This window comes from Pseudopodoces humilis, chromosome 15 (genome assembly GCF_049639895.1).
Source record: "Pseudopodoces humilis isolate 2021_Gansu_Grassland_sample_001 chromosome 15, ASM4963989v1, whole genome shotgun sequence".
Lineage (NCBI taxonomy): Eukaryota > Metazoa > Chordata > Aves > Passeriformes > Paridae > Pseudopodoces > Pseudopodoces humilis.
Genome location: NC_142214.1, coordinates 16,338,321 through 16,363,064, shown reverse-complemented (window position 1 = coordinate 16,363,064; position 24,744 = coordinate 16,338,321). Strand labels below are relative to the sequence as shown.

Genomic DNA, 24,744 nt, shown 5'->3' with positions numbered 1-24,744 from the left:
AGGACTGCTTTTGTAACAGCTGAGCCATTCCCAAGATGCGTGGTGGGAGGAATGGTGTGCTCTAGCCCACGGACAACACCAAGTCACACTGCAGCAATGGTACTGCCACAGCTCCTACAACTCACCCCTTCAAAGTCATGCCTCTGACTGCTGCTCTTACCAGAGCTGTGAAGAGGAAGTAATAGCACATGAGGTGAGGACAGCTCGAAGAAGGCAGTGTGCACCCATGTCCCTCTGCCCCAGCTCCACCACAAAGAACACATGCAGTAGGGCAGTAGCCTTCCCCACTGTGCTTCCACACGTGGGCACATCACTGGTGGCACACAGGTCTTCATCAGCCAGCAGGGGCTGGAGGCAAAGCAGGACTCTGGCCAGAAACCCAGCTGAGCAGAAAAGTTGCTTTTGCACTGGCTTCATGTACTGCTGTTCCGCAGGCAACTACCCACAGGCCAAAATACTTATGGTGACAAGCTGGGAGAGCTACAAAGTCTCCAAGACTGCAAGAAAGGTGCAAACACAATGCCTTGAACCCATAGAACACAGCAGGACTCTTGGTGACTGCTGCAGAGAGCGTCACACTCATCAAAAGCAACCCTGAGCTAAGGCATTCCCATTTTGCACTCCTTGGCAGTGTTTAAATGGCACAGGCCAATGCTCAAAGAAGTATAAGAAATGTTAATGGCTACTGGGAAAATGCATGGTCCCCTGCTGTGCAGCAAGTTTTGAACACATCCACTTTGATCCAATCAGCTGCAAAATCTTTGGCATTTTGTGTCTCCAACAGCACCCATCATTATGTGCCTGCAAGAAGCCCTAAGTACCAAGGAACAGATGAGGGGCAGACAGCTCCCCTAAGGATCTTTTTCTAATTCCCCATTTTTGTAAATTGGGTTAAATCTTGCTGCAGGACCCTTAAGAGCCCCTTAGAGTTATACAGTTATTTGCATTAACTGCAGCAAAGAATAGAATTAAAAAATAATATACAGAGTATCCAAGGCTTTGAAAGAAAATTTTCTGGCTGTACACACATTGTGCAATTTAACAAATGAGCCTTTACCCTCAGCAGCGTTAGAACATCCCCAATTTGCCCTCCATGTATCTAACCTGGCCAGTGGAACCCATGGTTTACACTCCTTCTGTCCTTACTCTCATCTCCTTACCTGCCACCACTGCTGCTGACACACAAAGATATTTGAATGTAGCTATACAAAACAGAGTCACCCTCAGCACTCAGGTCTAGAAAGGCAAGAAATGAAGGGACTAAAACAACTCTAGACTAGTCCTGCAGGATTTAAAACTCCCCAGGGTCAGTTTTAGGGCTTGGCACTCCATGGATCTCGATGTACTTGTTGCAAGTTGCAACAAGGGGCTCTATACACTGCAGAGCACACCAGAGACTTTGTGGGTGGTCACACTGCAACCCTTCTGCCTCTGACCAACTAAGGGGCATTTCACTGCCGGGGGGGCCATAACAGGTGAGGATGGCAGAGGAAAGAAGACAAGGGCAAGGAAAAATAGCTGGCCCTTGCCATGAGAACAGAACAAACTGTATGAGACACAGAACAGAGGATTACAGGTTTTTATTTTTCAAACATTCTCCCCTAGTCTAGCACATTCTACAGTCTTGCTAGCACAGATGGTAACAAAGCCTGTAATGGTTCAGAAGTTACACTGCTACAGAGAGCAATCAAAAGCAGAGGTTTATCTTCTAAAAAAAAAAATTATTGTGAGAAATGGGTGGAAGAGTGCACAGGGGATGTGGTGGAAACTATGTCAGGTAGTGGTGCCTGCCCTGTGTGCAGCAGACATCTGTGCTAGCAATGCAGAAGCCTTTCCTGGGATCACACCAGGTGAAGACTCCACTGTGCTGGAAGCACCATTTCACAGAACCACCCCCACTGCCCTATGAAGGTGGCTCTTTCAGGAGAAGTAACCTATCTTCTATGTAGCCAAACCTCTCAAGACACCCTGGGGAACCCCACACCACCAGTCCCACACCACTGCCCTTCTGAAAACCAAGGACTCTGTTTTTGTGTCCCAGAACATCCCCTTCTACCACACACCATAACACTGCCTTAGCCAAAGAACCATAAATGCAACACTGTCAGCTCTTACACCTTCAGCTTCTGCTGCCTCTTCTCCCTGCTTTACACCACAGTATTAGGAGTGATTTTCATTCCATCATACTGCTTTCCATCAGCTACAGACACATCAGGGTGCAGGGAAAGACAGACAGGCTAGTGAAGAGAGGGGATCCCTTCTCTGAAGGTCAAGCAAGTGTGGTGATGGGTTAGCATATGCTCCAAGCTTTCACATGGACAGATCTTTCAGGCTTCAAAGTCACCTCTTGTTTGCTTTTCTCCACATTAATTAGAACATGTTTTTCATTGGACATGCACCTGAGGCAAGCCCTAAGCTATTCCCTGTTCATGCTCATGTCCCAAAGTTGATTAATTTGTTTTTGTTTTTGTTTTTTTTTTAATAATGGATCCAAACTTTCACATTTTGGTGACAGTCCAGGTCACCACTCCCAAGGCACTCCTACCCATGACACCAGACACAGGTTACTCAATCCTGGAGCAAGGCTAGCCCTGAAGCATTTGAATGTGTCTATAAATAAGCAGCTAAGTAAGAAAATTAACAAATTATTATCTACATAAAAGCTTTCTAGGCATTTACTTTGGAAAAGCTGATTAGTGCTACTTGCTTCTATTATGACTCTTGTTTATGAATACACCCAGGCTCTGGAATGCTTCATTCCTCTCATCAGGATGATCTGACTGCTGTTTTAAAAGCAGTACAGGATAGGGCTAACATGGTTTTAGACACACCAGCAAGGAAAATTAAGGGTTCCTGGAAGCTTTCAATTTTCCAAGCTCTCACATGAAGCTGGAAGTACATGCTTGGAAGTAAAATATGCTTAAATTATATAAAAAAAAAAATCAAGCAATTTGCCAAACCCAAGTGTAAATAAAAGAAACAAGTCTGCCTCCTACTAAGCTCCAAGGGCTTAGTTACCTGAACCCTTTGTGGCCCTGAGCTGCATGGTGGTTTCAATGCAGTGTTAAGATGGCATTTGATCCTCTGAAGATGGAGGAACTTGTTGCCTGAGCTCAGTGAGGAAAAGGAACACAGCATAAAGTAATGCTTCATGCCAAGAGTCTCCTACCCACTCTCCTCAGCAGCATCACTCCCCCATCTCACTGGCCCCTTCCCTTCTCATGCCACTCACAGCTGCTCTCAAAATCTCAGCCCAATCCTTCATTAGAGCAAAAACTAGCGCAAAGTATGGGGCCTGTGGTGCTAATGCAGCATAAAGAGACACCAAGACATTATCTGGGCTCCAGCAGCAGCAGCAGCAAATACTTTGGGCAAGAATACAAAAAATTGGACGAGTATTGAGCAACCCCTTGCCAGGTATAGCCTTTCTGCAAGCAGCAGTTTAGGAACTTTAGAGTCTCCTTGTCCTGTGAGGAAGTAACCCAGGCTAAAAAAGCTCAAGGTTTATGAAAATGAAGTGTCTGTAGAACTCCCAAATTCTCTGCATCCCTGCCCTCTGTGCCCACAATACAAGCTATCCTGCTAAACATACAAAAAAAAAAAAAAAAAGGAAGATAAATTGCTTGTTTGAGCCTGCAACATTACATTCATGGTTTATTGAGCACTCCATGAGTTTTCTGAACACCATTCTCAGCACTAGTGCACTCTCAAGATTCTTCAACCACAGACAGCTCCTGCTGTGTTGAGGAGACAAAAAGCACCTGTACAGACTACTGCAAGGCAGAAATGCCACTTACAGGAACTTGGTACAGCAGGACTCCAGCCAGAGGTACTCCTATCTCCAGTGCTGCCTCCAGAAGTATGGCCCAGGAATATGGGGAAAACAAAACAGGTATGCACTCTATTCGTTACTCAAGGGACAGGGTCATTTCTGAATTCACACTGTAAAGCACTAACCCTGAGCCCTGGTGTTGCACCTCCTTCAGCAGGATCAAGGACATGAACCAGCTGAGACATGTCAGATGTCCCTGGGGTGCTACCTGAGTGCTCAGGGCCAGGCTCTCTGCAGAGACCAGGCCAGCTCCCTGCTGCCGTCACACTTACGGGACACTTTGTAACAGTCTGAAGACAGCACCTCTTTGCCACAGACCAACCCAGACAGAAACAGCTCACCATGGATTTCTGGTCTGAAGCACTGGTTACTGTCTTTTTTATTGCTTTGGGTTCCCTTTTCATGGGAAATGAGCCAGAGACTCACATTTAACATGACCACACATACTGGTGCCTTGTCCTTTGATACTTGGCTGTGAATCATGGGCAGCCATTCAACTTGCTCTCTACATTGTTGGATCAAGTTCCCTTCAGGATCCAAGCTAACAAGGTGGCATATTATGTACCAAATAACATAAACCTCTCCAGTCTGTTCACTGCAGCTCAGAATGGCTGATTATTATGTGTGGCACGTGCCATCAGGTGTTGTGAAAGGGTATCTATGCACTTGTGTAATGAACTAACTCCGGTGAGAACGTTCATCCATGCCTCATGTGTGTAAACCCTGGGATCACAGCTTAGGAGCTGTCTTTTTGTTTATTTATTACAATGAGGTGTGGCCAGACATGTAGATTGTGGGTAAATTTGAAACATCACTGGGAGGTCTGCCATGAAGGAAGCCTTCAAAACAAAGGTTATCAAACTATTTAAAGGCTTTGATGGCATACCACGCTGTCGATAAGACTTTTGAAGACTCCTTGTTGGAGGTAACCAGGCGATTTCTCCTGTTCCAATCTCCATTCAAATGAAAATGAAAATAGAGCAGACAGCTGGTAACAGTGTGGCTCACTACGCTGCACGATATAAACTTTCTGAACTGAAGCCACCTTCAAAAAGGACTGGAGAATCTTTCTCCTAGACCAAGCCTACCAGAACACCATGAAAGCACCACGTCTCCCACAGACCCTGCCACTGCAAGCATCAGAACAGTGACAGGAACATGCCACTGAATTTATCTTTTGACCCCTAATTTCTGTCTTGCAAGAGGACAGAGACAGAGCAGAATCCCAGGTGGACCCCTGAGGGTGAGCCTACAGGCTTCAAGTTCCCCAGCAGTACCAGAAGCTTCAGCAAGAAAACAAAAACCCTCAGAAACCAAAGTGAACTACCAAATACAACAGGTCATGCCCTCCATTAGAGCTACACAGAGTGCCAGCAGATCTAGCATGATCCAGTCCACACCACCTCCTTAGCAGACTAGGGAATCTGTCCTGTCGATCAGCTGCAGGCCAGCTACTTACAGGATTAGCTGAGAACGAGCACTGTTAATGATTAGCATTCTCTCCATTGTGCTCTTGGCTTGGCAGGACTGCCCAGCCTGAACAGCTGTGTCTGAATGCCCTGCCAGGCACCTTCCCTCCGCCTCTTCTGGGGAGAGCAGCCATTCCCCAGTTATGCTGCGGTGTCCTTCCCTTCCCAACATTTTCAGCTTCTTGGCCCAAAATGCCTTAGACCTGCCCCCTCCCATACTGTAGTGTTATCTGGTATGAAGGGGACAGATGCAGCAAATGTGTTTTGTTTCTTTTTATCCAATAACCTCGTTTTTCAATTAAAATATATAATATATATATATTTAAAAAGGTTTAGAAAAGCTTCTATGTAATTTGAACCTACTTTTACATATAGATTACAATAATGTACAACTCTTCCCCACAGTGGTTTGAAACCACAGGGACCTGCCAATTCCTTCCCCTCAATCATATACATCATCAAACATCAAATGTGTTTGTTCCTAATACAGCTCTGAAAAAGAGTCTGTCACTGTTGCCTTTGCAGACGGAGAGATGTGTAATAGGGACACACATTATATTGGCTTCGTATTCACTGTAGAAAGTTCCCAGATTAGTAAAAAAATATTTCATCTATAGAAAATGCCCTTCTGAAAAGCAACCAGGGCTCTGTTAAGGCCACACCCAGGCTTTCCATTTTGCTGCTGTAGCAAGACAGATCAAAAACAAACCCAAAACAATGTTTTTATGTCCCAGAAAGCAGCTACTAGCACCTGTGCTTATTTTACAGCAGCCTGGTGTATCAGGAAAGTGCTGAGAACAGCATAGGGACTTCTCAAAACATGCTTCTGATTCAATGGGGCTCAGTTGGCACAGTGAAAAACTCAGTGTCCTCCTGTTCCACCCAGGGGGACAATGGGAAGCCTTCTATACCATGATAACCACCCTTCCCTGCAGAATGATGATGGACGCTCCAGTGATGGGCACACTGAAACCAACCCCTGAAACAGCACACCCTTCTCCCACAGGGCTGCTACCAACAAGCTCCCACCAATTCCTCTGCAAGTCTGTGGGATACCAAGTGCACATCTGGTGGCTTAATCAGAAAGTCCAACTACTTTGCCCCATGAGGCAAGCCAAGCGAGAGCAGAGCCAGCCCTCCACCAGTCCGAGGCACTGGGAGACTTTCTGCCATAGCAGAGAGAGGACAGCCAGTGAGAGATTCCTCCAGCAAACCCAACTCATCACACAGGAAAACACTATTGCCTGGCACAGTCTTCTGGCCGAGGTTTTTACCAGGGCTCCTCTTTGGACATGGGTTTCTCCAGATGGTCCAAGGCAGGGACAGGTTTGTAGGAAGAGCCATGGCACATAACAGGATTACTATTTTTGAACTCTTCCTGTTGCAGCCAGGTGCAGGTTGCCCCTTCTTCCCAGATGGGCAGCCCCTTCTGCCCAAGGCATGATGTGCAGGGAAACTGAATCCAACATGCTCCATTCTCTTCTCTGCTGGGGTGGGAAGTGAAGTCAGAACCCAATGTTCAAAACCTGAAGGACACTAGGAAGAAGAAAAATAAGAGTGACTGGTTAGAGCACTGCTTCAGTGGGAATCCTGGATGCATAGATAAGGAGTTAATTACTACCAATCTGCCCCTACAGAACAAACAGACCACAAGAGACCTTGATCAACAGAGTCAAGTGGAGGATGCAATTGCTCAGCTCCAAGCTTCAGAGTATGACTGAGACAGAAGGACAGAAAGGTCAACAGTAAGTATTACTCCTGTAAGCTGACAGCACCAACAAGGCTCTGCAAGATAAGGAAGTTTAAAGAAGGACTTGGCTACCACCAGAGGCATTGCAGGAAAGCAGCAAGGAAGATGAAAATTACTCTTCACCTTAAACAACCACAAGTATCAACTGGCAGGGAAAAGACTGAAAAACAGACACTTAAAAATCACACACAAACTGTTTATGCTCACCCACATAAAGAAATCCTGTCTCTACCTTCCAAATAATTAAACATTTTTAGATATCTTAATCCCCCAAAAGTCTGAAGGTCTCTTCTCAGGTCTTCTGCCTCACCTCAATAAAGCTGTCACGACTCATTCAAACAAGACTTGGAATAAGTCTAAGCAGACTTAGGCCACTGACATAAAACCACTACTGTAGATACACAATCTACTTTGAAAGGCAAAACAGTGAGATGAATGTAGGGCATCCCACCAGCTACATTCAGTAACAGTGAGCATGAAATAAACCTGTGAAAAGGAAAAAAAAAAAAAAAGACTACAAGAGGGAATCACCCCTGAACAAGGAAAGTCAGTAAGTTAAAACAGAAGCCAGAGCAACAGGCTGGTTTTGGAAATTGCAAGTTTATAAGGATTTTATTTATTTATGTTCTGTCAGACAAAATCCAATGTTTGGAGCAAAGGGAATTCGATAGAGTAAGAACAGCATGAATCCAGAACAAACTGGGCAAGGGATAAAGAGTTCTCCAGACTGAGAAGCTATAGGGAGTCTACCTGAACAACTAACAGTAATTAACTAATATCCAAAAGATACTCCAAAAGAGTAGATGGATTTTACATTCACCAATGAAACAAAAACAATAGCACTTTACAAAAAAGGCAGTTCTATTTCTATGCTGACTGTCTTCCTCTGTGGCTAATAGCTCACTTTGTGGGTGCTGCATCACTGCTGGGCAGAAACAAAGTTTCAGTGTTTGATCTTAAATCCCCATGCAAAGAAACACAGGCAGGGTTCAAACAGACTCCTGGTGAAGCTGTGGACAAGTCTTTGGCATTTAACTTGCAAGAAGAGGATAAAATCATGGGAGCTTTGAGCACCAAAGGTAACACCAACTAGCTCATATCTTTTTGAGTGCTGCAGATAAGACTAAGTACTCTTTCCTAAAGATATCCTCTTGTCTACAAAGAGAAATACTTCCCCAGTTCACTTTCATTCTGGCTGCTCAAATCAGAACATGATCACTGTAATTAACTGACAGTTTTTGCTCAGCATTACACCCATAACTGACCCAGGAGGCCACGAGTTAAGCCCACAGTAACTACTCAGAACAGCTTTATGTTAGTGATCACTTAAGAATAGCTTTTGCCAGTGTGAATTTAACACAGAGAAAAACACAGTAAGAGAAAGGATACAAAAGGAAAAATGCTACACCAGGACAATATATAGCTTTCCCTGAAAAGTGATTTCCAAACAGGGATCCTAGGAACTCACTGCAGTAAGGGAGAACTGACAGAGTCTTGACCTCCTCACAGACACTGATGCCTGCAGCTCTCTTTGTTTTGTAACTCATTAATTTGAGAAAACATTCTGCTTTCTCCCAGGAACACTCCTATTTCTCTCCACATGCTCCTCTGCTCCCTCTTTGCTAGAAACCTGATCCACCTCTCTGTCTGGGTAGCCTTTTGCACAATATTTGCTCTCCTTTGGGGAAAATCTCCCCCTCATCCCCACTCCATGGACTCCAGCATACAGGCAAAACAGAAAAGCTTTGCAAAACTCAGAAAAGGCAAACATAATCTAAGGACAGTATAAAAGGCTTGAAGCAAAGCTCACTGACAGGGTGTGGCCCCTCCTCCTGGGGCACCACTGCTGTGACCAGAGCACCGAGAGGCACGTGGGAGCTACGCTTTCTGCTCAAACACAATGTGGTTCAGAACTTGCTCCAGATCTCACTCCTTCATGTCCAGCACATTTTCCAAAAAGTATAACCTCAACTGCATGCGTGGAACAAAGAAAATCCAGGGGTTTTGACATCAGTACCTCCTCTGTTTTGATTAAGCAATGCACACAGAATACAATACGGAACAAGAACATAACTGTGCTTTTAAGAGCTCCTGTTCTCCCACTTAAGCACTTGATTATATCCACATCTTCAACAGTACTAGACCCTACCTTTTGATAAATAATTCCTCAGCTTCTCTGCTTTACACTCTTAAAAAATAACCTATACCTGGTATGCTGTAAAAAGAGGTCTTGTCTATCTGGCCTGGGAGTGGAGGACAGCTTGCATATGTTCTGTGAAAAATATTTCACCCCTGTAAAGTCCATAAATATAATGGTCTGCCCTAGCATGGCATAAAAAGAAAAAAGGAAACCCTAACAAACAAATAAAACCCACAACACAAAAGTTCAGAACAGTGGAAACACTGCTCAAAAAGCCACAGCCTCTGTCACTAACTTGCAAACAGTCCTAACAGAAGGATACCATAGTTTTGTCAACCAAATTTGTCTTTGAATATCTTCAAGTGAAATACAGAAACTCAAAATTTAAATTTAATTTTAATTTAAATTGAAATTCGATTTCAATTTAAGACACTCAGTAATTCAGCAAATGCACAGCTAACAGACATCACTATAAAAAGCCCCATAAGGAAACAGAAAAGCTTAACTGATCACCCTCTCCCTACAATAAAGAGATGTGTTAGGTACAAACAGAAGAACACTACTAAGAAATGACATCCTAAGCAGTGGGATGTGACTTGGAATAAGAGGGAGTTAAGCTGTGTTTAAAACCTCAATATATATAGTGGTGCATCAATATGTTCACACAGTTTAAGTAACACCAGCTCAAATGACAGCATTTTACTCTGTCTAGACCCAAGACACTTGTAGAAAATGGCTGCACTGACAGAGGTCACCTGGTCCAAATCACCTCCAAGTTACTCAGATGCCTAGGAAAGAGTATTAAGGTCAAATAGATGATAATTTCTGTACCCATGATTTTGAAGCTTAAGGGCTTCCCACCACTGAAGCAGTATCTGCAGTTTGCCCTTACTTCTGCCTGCTCAGCTGGACAGTATTAGCAGTTGAATTTGCAACACTGACAAATACCATATCTGCCTCCTAAAAAGGAAATATTCTTGGCAAGGCTTCCACTTTCCAACCAATGTCCAGCCTATGCTCCAGTCTGTCCACTTTCCATCAGCTAACAGAGTACCAAGTATGAAGCAGGCCTTCAGCTCCAGTTCCCCAATTCTTCTACTGCCTCTAGTTTAAGTGTTTCAAATCAGGATGTTACAGCCACAAAAAATAAGATATTTTTAAGTCTTGTTGTCATATACACTATTTGCCAAAATGACCCTATTTGTGCAAATATGATAAATTGTTGAAGAGGCAGCTTTGCTGTGCATAGGATAGCACTAACACATCCTTCCACCTCCATACAAGCTGCAGACTCCTGTTTTCTATTCTAATAATGGGAAGCAATTCAGTAGTTAATGCTGGTGAGCCAGCTTACCTGACTTAACAAACACTCCCCCAGGTAAGGGAAGGGCAGAAGGTGCGATAAGAGTGACTGCGACCTCTAAACACAGACCTAAGCAGTCATGACACAGACGTGCTTTGCTACTACACACAGTAGAGAACTCTGCAGGGATAATAATTACCTGGATAGAAACACAGTATGTGCTTGGCTCACTTCAACCATTCTGTACATATTGGTGGATGTCTTTATTTATGGAATCAGCACATGCTCTCATGTCAACTGTAGTGCTGTAGGCACTGACTGATGTCCTGTGATGGAGTCATCTTGGGTGACAGGAGACAACAGGAGTTTCATTCAGGTTGCTGTTCTATTTCATAAAGGAGCTGACTACCTGGCAAGTTAAATTCACCTACCTTTAAACAGCCTTTTCTCCTACTAAAAGGGAACATGACTCTTCCAAAAGCTTTTTACTATGCTTTCAAAGAGGTTCCTTTAACTGCTGCATAGTTGGGCACAGGAACCATCCTAGATAGAGCTGTTTCCACTATTGAGCTGTAGCATTTTACACAACTACACCTACCTTTTTGTGCTCCTGAAGTTAACTTGGTACCCAGGTATGGTTGGAGGCCTGTGAGGTGCTGGGATAGCTGGGAGTAGGCAGAATAGGTTCAAAATTGAAGTCCAGTCCTCCATCCATGAGTTCACTGTTGATTATGTAATCCATATCACATTCAAGGTTCTCCATGTACATGTCAATGTCCAGGTCAGTGGGCAGCCTGTCCTGGTTCAATCCCAAGGGAGCAGGGCTGGCAGATGAAAGGAGCACTGGACTGCCCAGCTGGACTGACTGGGCAGTTGTTGCAGAAACTGGAGCCTTCAAACTGGTGATGCTGGCAGTGTTTTGAGGAGATGTCACTATGGGAAGTGTTGATGGCAAAACACTGGCACCGACTGGTTCTGCCTGCTGCTCTGCAGGCTTTCCTCGTGGATTGCCTGAGCTCATTTTACTCTGGGCAGCTTGTCCACCCAGAAGCAGAAGAGTTCGGCTGCTCATCCTGTTACCAGTCTGTGGGAGAACCGGATCCACCTGAGTCATCATAACATCCCTTGGAGGCGTAGAGCTGGGTGTCAGAAGAGCTTCCAAGGTCTGAGGGGCAGAGAAATGGCCAACAGAACTTTGCAGTGAAATATCAACAGGGTTAAAGAGGGAGTTGCCAAAAGTCTGACCAGCTGCATTTGGGCTCTGCAAGGAAAAGCTGGAATCTCTCTGGATCTGACCACTTGAGGCAGATTGCTGGGTAGATAGCACAGATGAGCTGGGAGACATCAAATTTAACCCATCGATGAGCTCAAGCTCCTCAGTCACAGTTGGTGGAACATTACTGGATGCACTGGAGTACACGAGAGAAGGAAGCAGCTCCTCATCATGGAGGTCATCCTGCTCTGTCAGGATAGGAGAAAGCCTGGCACTAATGGTGCTTGCATTGGAGCTGGTTCGAGGCCGGAAGGTGTTCCACACATCAGAGTCCTCGTTGCTTCTTGCGGACGGGCTCCCAGGCCACTTGGGAAATTGGGAGCCAGGACTGTCAGCAGAGGATTCTGGTGCAGACTGGAGAGGAGGCTTCTTCCTGGATGCTTTACCTCTGACTTTTGCAAGTTTGCTGCTGTTGTCCATGGAGGCAGCTCTTCTCCTTGGTGCTTTTCCACTTTTGCCACCCTCAGGATTGAGCATCCACCAAGAGCTCTTCCCTGTGGCTTCATTATGGACTTTAATAAACTTGCTGTGCAGGGACAGATTATGTCGAATAGAGTTCTGGAAAAAAAAAATAAATAAAACCACAAAATGTGAGGATCTGACAGTTGACACATCTCCCACTTAGAAACCTCACAAGCTTAAACACATTCAGTCAGTATCTGGAGAAGAAAGTTATAACAAAAAGCTATCCATAAAAAATCTGCTATTTCTGTCTGAACATGCTTTGCAGCACTAGCAAGCAGTGCCATGTTTCACTGCAGTACCAAGGGTGAAGCTACCATGACAACTAGCAGCTTTCAGCTAGCAAAATACTAACACAAAAGAACTTTTAAGACCATACAGAATCTGCAAAAAATTAGGCAGAGCAAGTAAACAAGTTCTCAAATACAACCTTCAATTTCAATATGACCCTACCTGAATGTGAGTTATTGCTGTTCCCACCCTTTTGTGAACCCCTTTACCCAGCATAAGCCTGGCCAATTTTTTTAATGTTTATATAGCCAGTTTTCAGTCAGATTCAAGCAGAGCATAACAGTGAATCCAACAGACCGGGTAAAGAGAAATGGCAAAATGCTTCTATTCAGTGCACCCATTAACATCTCCACCCCAAAACTGAAGAAATGAGAGAAACTTTAAGGAACAAGAGTCCTAGAATCCTGGAGACTGCCAGGCTCCCTCTGCAAGAAGGCTGTGAGCTTTCCTTGGTGCATGTTCCTGACAGGGTAAGATGTTCAGTGGATACTGCACTCCCACACAGTACATGCCAGTTTTAGCCTCTCCCATCTTTCTGCTGGGTAAGACACACATTCCTTGCCTCTCCCAGCTCCCTCCTTTTGGTTTAGCTTTGCTGAAAACTGCAAGTTAACATGCCTGTACACCATCATCAAACTTAACTTTTGTCCTGCAACTGATAAACTCACCAGTGTTTTAGAATCAGGAAGGAACAATCTCATTGAAAAGATCCTCCATAAACTCCTCTTGAGGCCTGTGCATTTATTTGATATCTGCACTTAATTTGTTCAGATGGCCAAATTACAGATCATTAAAAGGTGCTGCATTGGAAACATAATAAGGGTCTGAGCACAACATCTTTTTCATATAAACTAAAAGATATATAACAACCCTCAGCTTTCAAGCATACTCTCTTAATTCTGAACAAATTAACAGTGCTTTTATCATCTTTTTCCACCAACTCTCAACACAGTTCTTTCCTGTCTGCTGCTTTCCCTCTCCCCACCCTTTTCCTCTCAGAAAAGTCCTCCCCATGCTAATTTTGGCCACCTCACCAAAAGTACTATCCTAGAAAAAAGTAGACGCAGATAGATAAACAATACAGGCAAAGTGCAAAGTTTTAATGGAGATTGAAGGAGATCTGAGAATCATCCTGGCTTAGCTTTCATTTTAACCTTTGGCTGTTGAGGATTTGGAGAAGACTGGTTGCTTGCTGCAAGTGGAATCAAAGAATACACATGTTCTTAATTGGAGAATGACTGCAGAGCCAGAGCCTGATGGAACATGTGCCAGTCAATGCTCTCACACAGTTTTATTATTTGAGCTGTTCACAGTAATAGCTGTACAATAGTCCTGCCTGGCATCTTCTCTAAACAAAGCTTTCCTTTCCTTCAAGTGTTGAAACAAGTATTTCAGACTGGTGCACTGTCTCCTGCAAGGCTGCTGCTTTCATTTCCAAAGAATCCTACCCCCTTTCCCAGGTAAATGTGCATAACTTCGAATGCACACTGCTGCAGCAATAAGAACCACTAAGTTGTCACTAATTCTTCATTTATTCTCCTGAAAGCAGCCTGTGAGTTCATGATGACAACTTGGGTATCATAAGAGACAATTTGTGTAACTAATTTTTGGCTGAAAAGCAGCTTGAAATAAGACATCTTGGAATAAGAACAGGATTCACATGAGCACAATGAAGCCTGGCACCTTCTATTAAAGAGTATCAAACTGATTTTACGTGTTACTGCTGAACTAACATAATGGCTAGCTGTAGAAACAGATAATTGCTGTACCACTCCTTCCTTTCTCATCTTCAAACTCTCATCCTTCCGTAACACAAGTATCTGTGACCCTATAAGCCAGTTCAGAGAGCAAACCAAACTGAAAAGCAGCTTTATCCTTCTTTGGAAACTAATTTTCCTGCCTCTTTTACCTGTTTTTTGAACTACCTCACTGTCAAGCACTGAAAAGTAAAGAAGAGAACAGAACATGTAGTTGGAGGCAGAGGAAAAAACCTGAGTATTTCTTCCAACAGGGTTAACTTACTTAAACTGCAATGCCTACATTATCGTTTTTGCACCTCTCCTGCAGACTGTGGGAGGCAGCTGAGCACTGCACTGCAGCACCCAAGCCCTAACTCACCTGCAGGACCCAGCTTTGCCTGCAGGCTTGAGCCCAGAGTGTTCCAAACTCCAACTGAATGCACACACCCACCAGCCTGGGTGCTGCAGGACAGCACCAGAATGCACCTGAGAGTGACTCAATACACCTAACACATGGAGGGCACCCTTAAATCTGACTGAGAAAGCCAGGGACAGATTAATTATGCTAAAATAATCACAGAACTGCAAGTCAGACCTGACAGAAGAGGAAATGACAGAATTCAGTCACCTGGGCAACCCTGACATATTTCCTTTCTTGGTGTTAAGCAACCCACACCAGAAAACATACAGATGACATTTTTAGATGCTCAACTTCAGCAGTGTAGGAGGTTCCCAGCTCGTCTAAGCATCTGCAAAACACACAAGGTCTTGACTCTGTAACTCTTTGATCATAAAGAAGCGTGACCTGAAGGAAGAGATGAAGGCAGGAATCCTTCAAATCCTTAGGAACATCTTCAGCCACTAGTTCGAGGAGATCATTGCTATTTATTTAGGTATCTTTTTAGTGGTACTTATGGCTACATGTTAAGCATCGCCATAAAAAAAATGCCAGTCTGTGTCTCTAAATCCATCACAGATCAAAGCTGATTCCTGCCAACCACACTGAGACAAAACCAGTCTGAAATTAAGGACAGATAGTATGCAAAAAAATCAAGTTTGGCTAGAGACATTTATTGTACACTGAAGGGTGGACCATTCCCTAGGTCATAACCACTGTGTCTTCAAACTAGGACATACAGACTAGCCACAGAAGTGTGGCTAGCAGCTTATGCAAACTATTCCCTTAATCTTGGTTACCAGAACATTAAGTCTTCTTTGATAAAATCTCCTAGCCACAGTTAAAGGACAGAACACTTCTCACCATCAAATCAGGCCTGCCCCTACACCAACATTAGTGCTTCTGTGGATCCTGCCCAGCACCAAACAGTGCTTTAGTGTCATGTCAGGGAATTAGCCACAGGAGCTGGTAGCACAACCAAGCCATTCTCCTGCCCAGTCAGCCTCATGGGCAACTGCCACAGACACCATGGAAAATGCTCACGTGAAGTGAATGCAGAAGACTGAAGGCCACTGACAACCTTTCCAGGGAACTATACAGCTTTGTAGGTACAGCTGAGGTTCCCTACCATAAAACTGAAGTTTACAGGAGCAGAAGGAGAATCTTGTGCCCTGCCCAGCAGAGCTTTTCCATACAACAGCGGTGCATGGCCTGTGCTGTGCTAGCAGAGCACTCAGGACCAAGCACAATGCTCAGAAAGACAAGACACAGCAGCTATCCTTCCAGGAGATGCACTGGCTTCTTTCTTTTCCTGGCCACTCTCCCAGGAAACATCAAGTTTAAACTACAAACCACAGAGGATCAGATTTTTTTAACAAAATGTCTTTCTAAAGGATGAGTGACAACAACAAAAAAAAAAGACAAAAAAAAAAAGAAAGAAAAAAAAAAGCAATCACTGCAGCTGCCTGTAATACATTCTCACTGCCTTGGAGGCATACAAAGAACTTGGTCTCATCCCAGTGCAGGGCCGTGTTCCACGTGTTCCACTGCCAGGCCTATAATTGTGCTGAATTATCATTTGCCATGGCATTCTTGGAGGCTGCAAGGGGAGAACACTCCGCCTGCTGTATTTGTCAGTGCCTGTCTCAGCCACTTGGCTCCAAAGGCTTCAGGAAAAAGTGTTCCTAGTAGAGATTTTGCACCAGCAAGTAAACAACTGCTCCAGAGCCAGGGAGATGAAACACTTCCCCAGCAATCCCCTTCCAGAAGGCACACACGAGCACAGACGTCAAGCTCAGCAGACAGGGATCTCTATCTTAGGAAGAACATTTTCCTTTTTGTAATCTTTCAGTGGGAGGCCAGAAGAAGATCATAGGTCTTTAAAAAGCAAAGACTGAGGCAATTTACAAGACATGCAGGCATACATAACAAAAGCTGTTAAGGATTAGATAGAGCAGAAGAAACTTGTTGGAACAAGTAATACCAGCAGCCCAGTGTCTTAGGTTGCAATGCAAGATGTAACCAAAAGTATGTATTCTATTACCATCTGTTAAAACCAGGTGGGGCAGTGTTCTTTATCTCTTCCACCACCCATCCTCCCTCCAGAGGAATATCCTCTGTTAATGGGCCACTGAGTCTCACTGCATGACTGATAAAATGACATCATCCCATTGGGAGATGCTCCACCCAGGGGGAGGAGCCAAGCATTCCTACCTGGATATAATCTGGGGTTTGGAACACCACAGTCAGGCATTCTCCACTGGATTCCCAGAGGAAGGCCAGATCCATCTACAATACCACTGTACCTTTGGAGGAAAACTACACCCTTCTACAGGATTACTGCTTCAACAGAACAACATCTGGCACTCCAAGAGGACTGCAACCACCACTTAATCAGTCTGCTACCAACACCCTGACAAACAGGGTGTCAGGTGGTATTCTAACTCTGTCACTGTTTTTTTTGTATTACTGCATTTTACTTTAATTTTCCTATTAAGTTGCAGGTTTTTCTTTTTGTGTTTTTTTTTTGTTTATACATACTAAAAAAGAACTGTTACTCCTACTTCTGTATTTTTGCCTGAGAGCCCCTTAATTTCAGAATTATAGTAATTCGGAGGGAGAGGGGTTTACATTTTCCATTTCAAGAGAGGCTCCTGCCTTCCTTAGCAGACACCTGTCTTTGCAAGCCAAGATACCCAGGAACAGCTTTCTCTGAGGACTGCATGGAAAACTGAGCTGTGCTGCAGGGAATAACCATTCAGGAAAGCAGTTTTCCAAAAAAACTGGCAAGGAGCAGGAAAGAATAGCAGCAAAATCTTCAAGTAATTTGACTGGCATTGTATGAAGTAGATGAATTTTCACTAAAAGACAAGCTTTTCCCAGCTTTTAAGGGAAACAACCACACTCAACAAGGCTTCAAGTAAAAAAAATAAATCTCGTATTTCATAGTTCTTTAGGGCATTACAACAAGGGCCTATTAGTGTCAATTTAAGGATGGCCAAGTGTATGTTACTACACTGTGATGGTTTGCCCTCCTCACAGCTGAGTACTCATGAGTTTTCTTCTACCTAGAATACAGGACACCTGGTGACCCCACATTTGCACTACTATCCTGCTTCTATGCACTTCAGCCACATTTTCCACACCCAGCACTCTGCCATCCATAACACCCTGCCATGCCCAGCTGCCTTCCTCCCACCTTACCTACACCAGACTCTACACACTGTGGCCAGACCATTTAAAGACTAATGGGATTAAAAGGTAATGTTTTTTTTCTCTGTTAAGCGAAAGATGATGGACAACATCCACCTGTGTTCACCAGGTTTTCATGCTGAACTCCTCAGTATGGCATCTGAACAACCCTCATTTAGCTTCTGTTATTTATTTTCCCCCTGCTTTAAGGAAACTCAGGCTGTCAGCAGCTGGGACAGGGAACATCTCCCTGCAGCCAGGACTAAGCACATCACTAATACCACATGAATGCGCTTGGGCCACATGAGGTAATGACAAGAATCCAGCAGTTTCTACCCACCCTCAGCTACACAGGATTCAAACAGCCAGACCCTCCTTCCCCTTTGTAAGGCAGCAACTTCCAAGAAACCAAAATAAATCAAAACTAAAAGAGAGCAGCACCTACAACACCATTAAAAAGTAGGTGGACTTAAATGAAGTAGCAGCGATGACAGCAATGACATCGCTATTCCAATTCAGTTTAGAACATATACTTCTTCATTTTTAGTATCAGAAGACTTAATGGGGAATCATATCCTTTCAGGCACATGAACATATGAATAAACACTACAGGCTTTCTCAATAGTCACAGAAAGCAGCCTTTCTTCACAGACTGAGGTCAGTGGTGTAGCAGAAATGCCCCCAGACTCCACACTGTGCCTCACCTCTGCACAAACCTGCACCAGACTGAAGGTTGGGCAGAATTACACTTTGCTCAGAGCCAAGATGCTGAGCTGAAGTTTTGTGTTTCCTTTTGGTTTATGGCATCCATTCAGTTTTGTCTCAGTGGGGAAAGACAGGAAAATATTCTGAATGTCTTCTCGAACCATTGCAGCCTTTCAGTACCTAAAGAGGGCCTACAAGGAATCAGGAGAGGAAATGCTTACAAGGGCATAGAGTGATAGGACAAGGAGGAATGGCTTCAAACTGAGTGTAGGTTGAGATTGGATATTAAGAAATTCTTCCCTGTGAGGGTGGGGAGGCCCTGGCACAGGCTGCCCAGGGAAGCCATGCCTGCCCCATCCCTGGAAGTGTTCAAGGCCAGGCTGGATGTGCCTTGAAGCAAACCTGGTCTATTAGAAAGCATCCCTGCCCACAGTAATAATGTAGAATGAGATGATCTTTAAGGTCTCTTCCAACCCAAAACATTCTGTAATCCTGTATCTTGAAATTATAATTACCAAAACTCAAAGTAAACCCAGCACTGCCACAAGATGTTCCCACCTGGGTAAAGGGCTTCTTAGTGAAATTAAAGAAAGTTCTCCTGATAATGATTTGGCCCCTTACAGTTTCAAGCTAAGAACCTAAGGTTTTGACAAATCTGAGCATGAAAAAAAAATTAAAAATCTTACGGTATAAAGGGACACAACAGCAGCTATAAAGAAACAGTGAATGTACCTATTTTAGGAACTTATCATTCCTTATTTGCAAATCTGACTACAGAAAAAAACAAAGTTATCTGACTGATTAGACAGCACACCAACAAACAATAAACTTTTCAACTTTACCAAAACTAGTGTTCATGTGATTTTGTATCTACTGAACTGGAATTTATTAAATAAAGATAGCCTGGCAGAATCTGCCAGCCGCAGCACAGCAGAAATAGTCCAGAAGATGGACTGGCTTGCTTTTGTCTGCTGGCCTATTCTCTTTCATGGAGGAGTTTCAGAGGGCCACAGGACAAGCAGTTGCTCCAACCTGAGGGAGCTCTGCACATGCTCTGCCAGGAGATCAGATATCCACAGCTCTGGGAGAGGCTGGGGACCATCAGATCTAGCACCGAAGCACTGAAAGCCAGTGAAGTGACTGTGCCTGAGGCCTCAGTCAGGTCTCCTGATCCATCTGGTCAACATTTAATATCAGCTACATGCAAAATAGCACAAACACAAGGCTGGGATGGAAGGCTTTTCAGGAAAATGCTGCCCACTCTAACAAAGATTAAGACCAAGACATCTGTTTTAGATAAACAGAACACTTGGTAATTTATAATTAGTAATATAGCTCATTGAGCTGTTGCATATATATATATATATATATACATATATATGTGTATGAAGGTACATATGTTGTGTATATCCATGCACACATTTGAAATAAATAGGGAGTACAAGGATGCAGAAGTGTGACATCAGCTTCCCATAATTACTGTAATAGCGCAGAATTATTTGTTCTTTATGCTGCATACATAGAAGACATCTGATTTTTGTTTCAGTGACATAGTTTTGGAAGGTGAAAAGGACAACTTAAAAGTTTATTCTGCTTCTACAAAGAAAAAGACAAGAGCCTGGGGAGAATACACAATTTGTTCCACCAAGAAAGACGAGTCCTTCATATTGTTCCTCACTGTACCAAATCTGCTCATACTCATGGATGTAACAACCAGTGCAAAATGCTTCTGCAGGGTTTATACACTTTACTCAAAACCCTCAACACCTTCCTCTTGCAAGTAATCTCAAAACCAAAAGGAATTATTGTTTTATCCATAGATATCCAGACTATCCTGCAGAGCACCCAGAGGATTATGAAGAAACCCCTATGAACACACTCTGCAAGGACACTTCTGCTTTGGCTGGTTAATTCTTAACTTCAGTTGAATTCTTCCAGGGAAAGGACAGACTGCACACACAGAAAATCTGTCCTTTACAAGGTGCTTGAAGCACTTCAAGAGCAGCCAACACCATCTTCCTCGAAAACACAGATTCTTCCGGAATTCATGGAGGTTACACCCTGGCAGTCTGTAACAGCTGCACTTCCCCCAATTGTATATTGGGGTAGAACAGCTCTAAATTAATTATGAAACAACAATGGTTTTATGTGGTTTATATTAACTAAAGTAGATTAAGAGTTTTTAAAGACACGTTGCTTTTAATTACTTATTCAAAATTCTCTATTAAACTGCACTACATACAAATAAAATGTAGTATCAGTTTGGCTCCATCCAAACAAGACAGAAATACCAAAACTCTAGAGCTGTACCACCATCTTAACAGACATCAAAATGCTACAACTACCTTTAACATCTTCCCATTTATTTCCTTTATGCAAAATCACTCACCTAGAAATTGAGAAATCACTAAAGCTAAGACAACTCAAGAAGATTTTCTTTTACTTTACAGATTAAAAAACCCACAAAACATGCAAGCTTCACAGCTCTAAAAATAACAAGGAAGACTAAAACAACAAAAAAAAACCCCAACCAGACAGGTTCATTCCTCACGTGAAGACACATCTTTCGTTTATCCAGTTTGTCTTATAGATGCACCTATTAATTTTACTGTAAATCCACAAAAGTCAAATTGAACTGACTTGACTGACTCCTCATCTGTAAAACTGTAAATGTCTGATGTCCCTTCACTTAATACATCTGAATGCAAACAGACTAAGGTCAGTAAAACAAACAAAACCTCTTGCAAATCTATGTAACTGTATGTTAACAGAAAGAAAGACTAGAAATAAGTTCCATGGTCACACATCCTGCCAAGCTCTGCCAACAGGATTTTTTGAGTGAGCAGGAAAGAAAATGCATTGTATTTTTATCATGGTTTTCTGTTTGCTGGTTAAAGTCAAGAGCTTCAAACTGCCCTAATCATAAGACAAGCTGATTCCCATCACAGTTGTTGTTGTTCTGCCTGCCCTCATCTTTCTTGGCAAGAAGTTTCTTTTTCTTCTCCTTCTAAAGCAAGAATTAGTCTGTTCCCAGGCTGAAAAAACACACTAAAAAATGAATCACAGAAAAGCTATGACAGCATCTGAGTGGGAATCTCACTCTCATGTATGCACAAATTCTCAGAGTGAACTTCTGGAATTTAAATCTACCTACTCAGAAATGAGACATTATTAAAAGACAGAGCAAAACCTAAGACTAACGGTCCCATTACATGTGAATGGATACAACAAAAGAACAGCCATACTGACTCAGGCCAGAAGTGTACTTATTCCAGCATCCAGTCCAGCAGGACATTTCACTATACTCCACCACAGTATCTGGGAAGCATTTCAGAAGCCCCACTGAACTTTAATCTCATGCCTTACTGCCAAACAGATACTCAGACATATTCCTGACAAGAAAATGCACCAGTTTTGTTAAATGAGCATGACTGCATGCAGGAGCAGCAGGACCAGGAAAGTAGCCCTAGCCTGAGGAAACAAGAACTATCTTCCAGTAAGAACACCAGTCCAAACACTGTCCCAAATCAGAACTTAGTATGCAGGATTCAACCTACACATAGAAATAACAGAAAATGATCCATATTAGTTAAACTAGGTGCACTCTCCAGGAGCTGTCAGTGAGTGAAAAATGGGAAAGGTGTAAAGTTTTGTACTGACGTGTGCCAGCCCAAGCTGCGACAGCTGCATCCCTCTCACCATGTTTCTACCCTCTCGAGCAAATATTTGCACTCACACCACCACGTGGTGTGCCACTTCAGAGAGCTGAGCCAGCTGAAAGCCAACCTACCAGAAACAGACGTTTATTTATTTATTTATTGTCTGAAATTAACTCTCTGTCCTCACCTACTGCTCAGTCAGACAAACACAGAAACACGTGGCTGGAGTCAGGGAAGCCCAAAGCTCCAAACCGTGCCAGCTGAACCTCCTGCAGAAATGCAGAATGGATGAACTGCTAATAAATACTGCAAACAAGAGTGTAATTCCAGTCTGTAGTGAGAGCAACAGATCACACTCTTTAGAGTCCAGTCTCCATGGCATCCACTCTGATACACCAGGACAGGCTGAGGGGCTATTTTGCAAGCCAGCTCTCACATTTCCCTTTCTCTTTGCTGGAGTTCTTTAGACTAAAGATAAGGGACCATGAGGTCACCACAGGCAGAGGACTGAAACAGTCTAGAGCTCTTTTAACACAGCTCTGCACATGCCTATTTCCAGAACGAGAGAAGACACTGCTGAACCTTTAGAGCAAAATATTGCTTTCCCTCATCCAAACTCCAGCAAAGGCTCCCATCACGGTCCTGGAAACAGGACCCTTTCTCAAGGGACCTTCTTGAAAGCCAAGCACGCCTGCCATGACAGTTATTTATATTGAGCTTTAGCACAGTCACGTGATAAAGAACTGCAGCCTTGTGACTAAAAACACTTCAACCGAGGCTTTACCCTGCAGAGAAACTTGGACACAGCCTTTTAAATTACTCTCCCTTCTCTCCTGGAAAAGTTTCTAAATCCAAACAGCGCGAGGAATAGCCTCGCAGGGCCATGCCATAACCACTCCCAGCAGCTGCTCCAGCTGCACAGAGCCGACGCTTGGGCTGGATCTGAGAAACGCCCGGAGCTTTCAGCAGAGCTAAAGCCCAGGCTTCGCAGCGTGGGCACCACTCACTGGCACCGACGCCGTGACTGCAGACGAGCAGCAGCAACAGGTGAGCATGGAGGGGCCGGCGGGGCGGGCCGGGGCCCCGGGGAGGCGCCTCCGCAGCCGCTCCTCGCCCGGCCCGGCCCCAGCACACAAGGCCTATCCCTCCGGCCCCGGCCCGTCACGCACCTTCCAGCCAGCGGAGCTATTGCTGTCACCCTTGTCCTTGAAGTAGGGGACGGAGCGCACCATCCACTCGTAGATCTGCGCCAGCGTGAGCCGCTTCTCGGGGGCGCTCTCGATAGCCTGGCTGATGAGCTCGGCGTAGGACTGGTTGCCCCAGGCATTGCGCCGGGAGCCGCCCTTCCGTGCTGCCGCGCCGCCCGCCCGCGCCCCCTCGGCCCGGCCGGGCCCCGCCGCCGCGCCGCCTGCGCCCTCCTCCGCCGCGCCAGCCGCGCCGCCCGTCTCCGCTTCGGGCCGCGGCAACGGCCAAGTGCAGGAGCGAGGGCGGCTCTGCGGCTCAAAATCAGGGTCGATGTCCGGCGACGCCGCAGCCCCAGCTGGCTCCGCCATGGGCGCCGCCTCAGCCCCACTAGGAGTGCCGGGCCCGCCACCCCTTTGTGCGCCCCGGGCCCGCCGCCGCCGCGCCGCTCTGTTTACCAGGGAGCAGCGCCGCTCCCCGCGCCTGCGCACGCAGAGCACGCCGGGAGCGGTAGTTCCGCCGGGGCGTTAGCGGGCAGCCCGACACAGCAGGCGGACTACAGTACCCAGCGTCCCCTGCGGCGGAAGGCGGGGCGTTCCCCCGACGGGTGAGCGTGGCAGGCGGTGCGTTGATGTGACTACATCTCCCAGTGGGCACAGCGGCGGCTGCGCTTACATAACCCGCCAGGCCCGGTGCGGCTCTAGTCTCCCCTCGATGTCAGAGCGGTGATGGCGGCGTAGTGGTGGCAGCCCCGAGGCTGTCGCAGCTCCTCCGCCCACTTCAGACCGTGCCGCGGCACTCCGGGTCGGGCCGGGAGCGCCGCTCCCTCCGCCATCCCGTCACGGATAGGAGCCTATTTCCGGGACACGCCCTGGCGTAAGGCGTGATGGGTCTGCGTCCCGATCTGCCCGTCAGAGCCGCGGCAACCATGTTCCGGGGCCTCGCTCTCCCTGCGCTGTACAGCTCCCGGGGCTGGCTAAGCCCCAGACGCTGTATGGTGCAATCCCTATGTATGGGTTTTGGCCCCGCGCCCCGCTTTCCTGCTGGGCGCCCAGCGCAGCCGCCTCAGCTTCGGGCTCTGCCCTGTCCCGCGGGGGCCCGGCCGGGACAGCTCAGGCGACGCAGAGCAACGCTGGCAGTAAGCCTGCCATGCAGGTTGCGGGGTGGGCCGAAGGAGCCCCGTGTGCTGAATACCCGCTGCGTTTATGCAGGGGGCGACCGCGCGGCGGCGCTGTGCGGGCCGTGGCTGAGCGGCCCCGAACCCTGGATAACTACCGCTTTATCCTGGCACTATGCGGGCGCCGTGCTGCTATGCGCGGGTGGGGTGGCGGCTGAGGGGCCCCGAGCCCT

General features: G+C 45.4%; 1 protein-coding gene across 1 annotated transcript; it reads right to left on the bottom strand.

The window, feature by feature from the left end:
• Nucleotides 1–1,565: 1,565 nt before the first annotated feature.
• On the bottom strand, nt 1,566–24,702 carry FOXO4 (forkhead box O4). The gene is made up of 3 exons (XM_014256450.2): nt 23,382–24,702; nt 11,093–12,325; nt 1,566–6,837 (listed from the first exon to the last, which is right to left on the bottom strand). The coding sequence occupies exons 1-2, from the start codon at nt 23,763–23,765 to the stop codon at nt 11,111–11,113; spliced, it is 1,599 nt and encodes a 532-aa protein (XP_014111925.2). The 5' UTR covers nt 23,766–24,702; the 3' UTR covers nt 1,566–6,837; nt 11,093–11,110.
• Between the last annotated feature and the right edge of the window lie 42 nt (nt 24,703–24,744).

Bases quoted from the DNA above. Each gene is read 5' to 3' on its own strand.
- FOXO4 (XM_014256450.2), bottom strand. From the start codon at position 23,765: ATGGCGGAGCCAGCTGGGGCTGCGGCGTCGCCGGACATCGACCCTGAT. The intron at 12,326-23,381 runs GTGCGTGACGGG...TTTTTTTTCCAG, and splicing joins ATAGCTCCGCTGGCTGGAAG to AACTCTATTCGACATAATCT.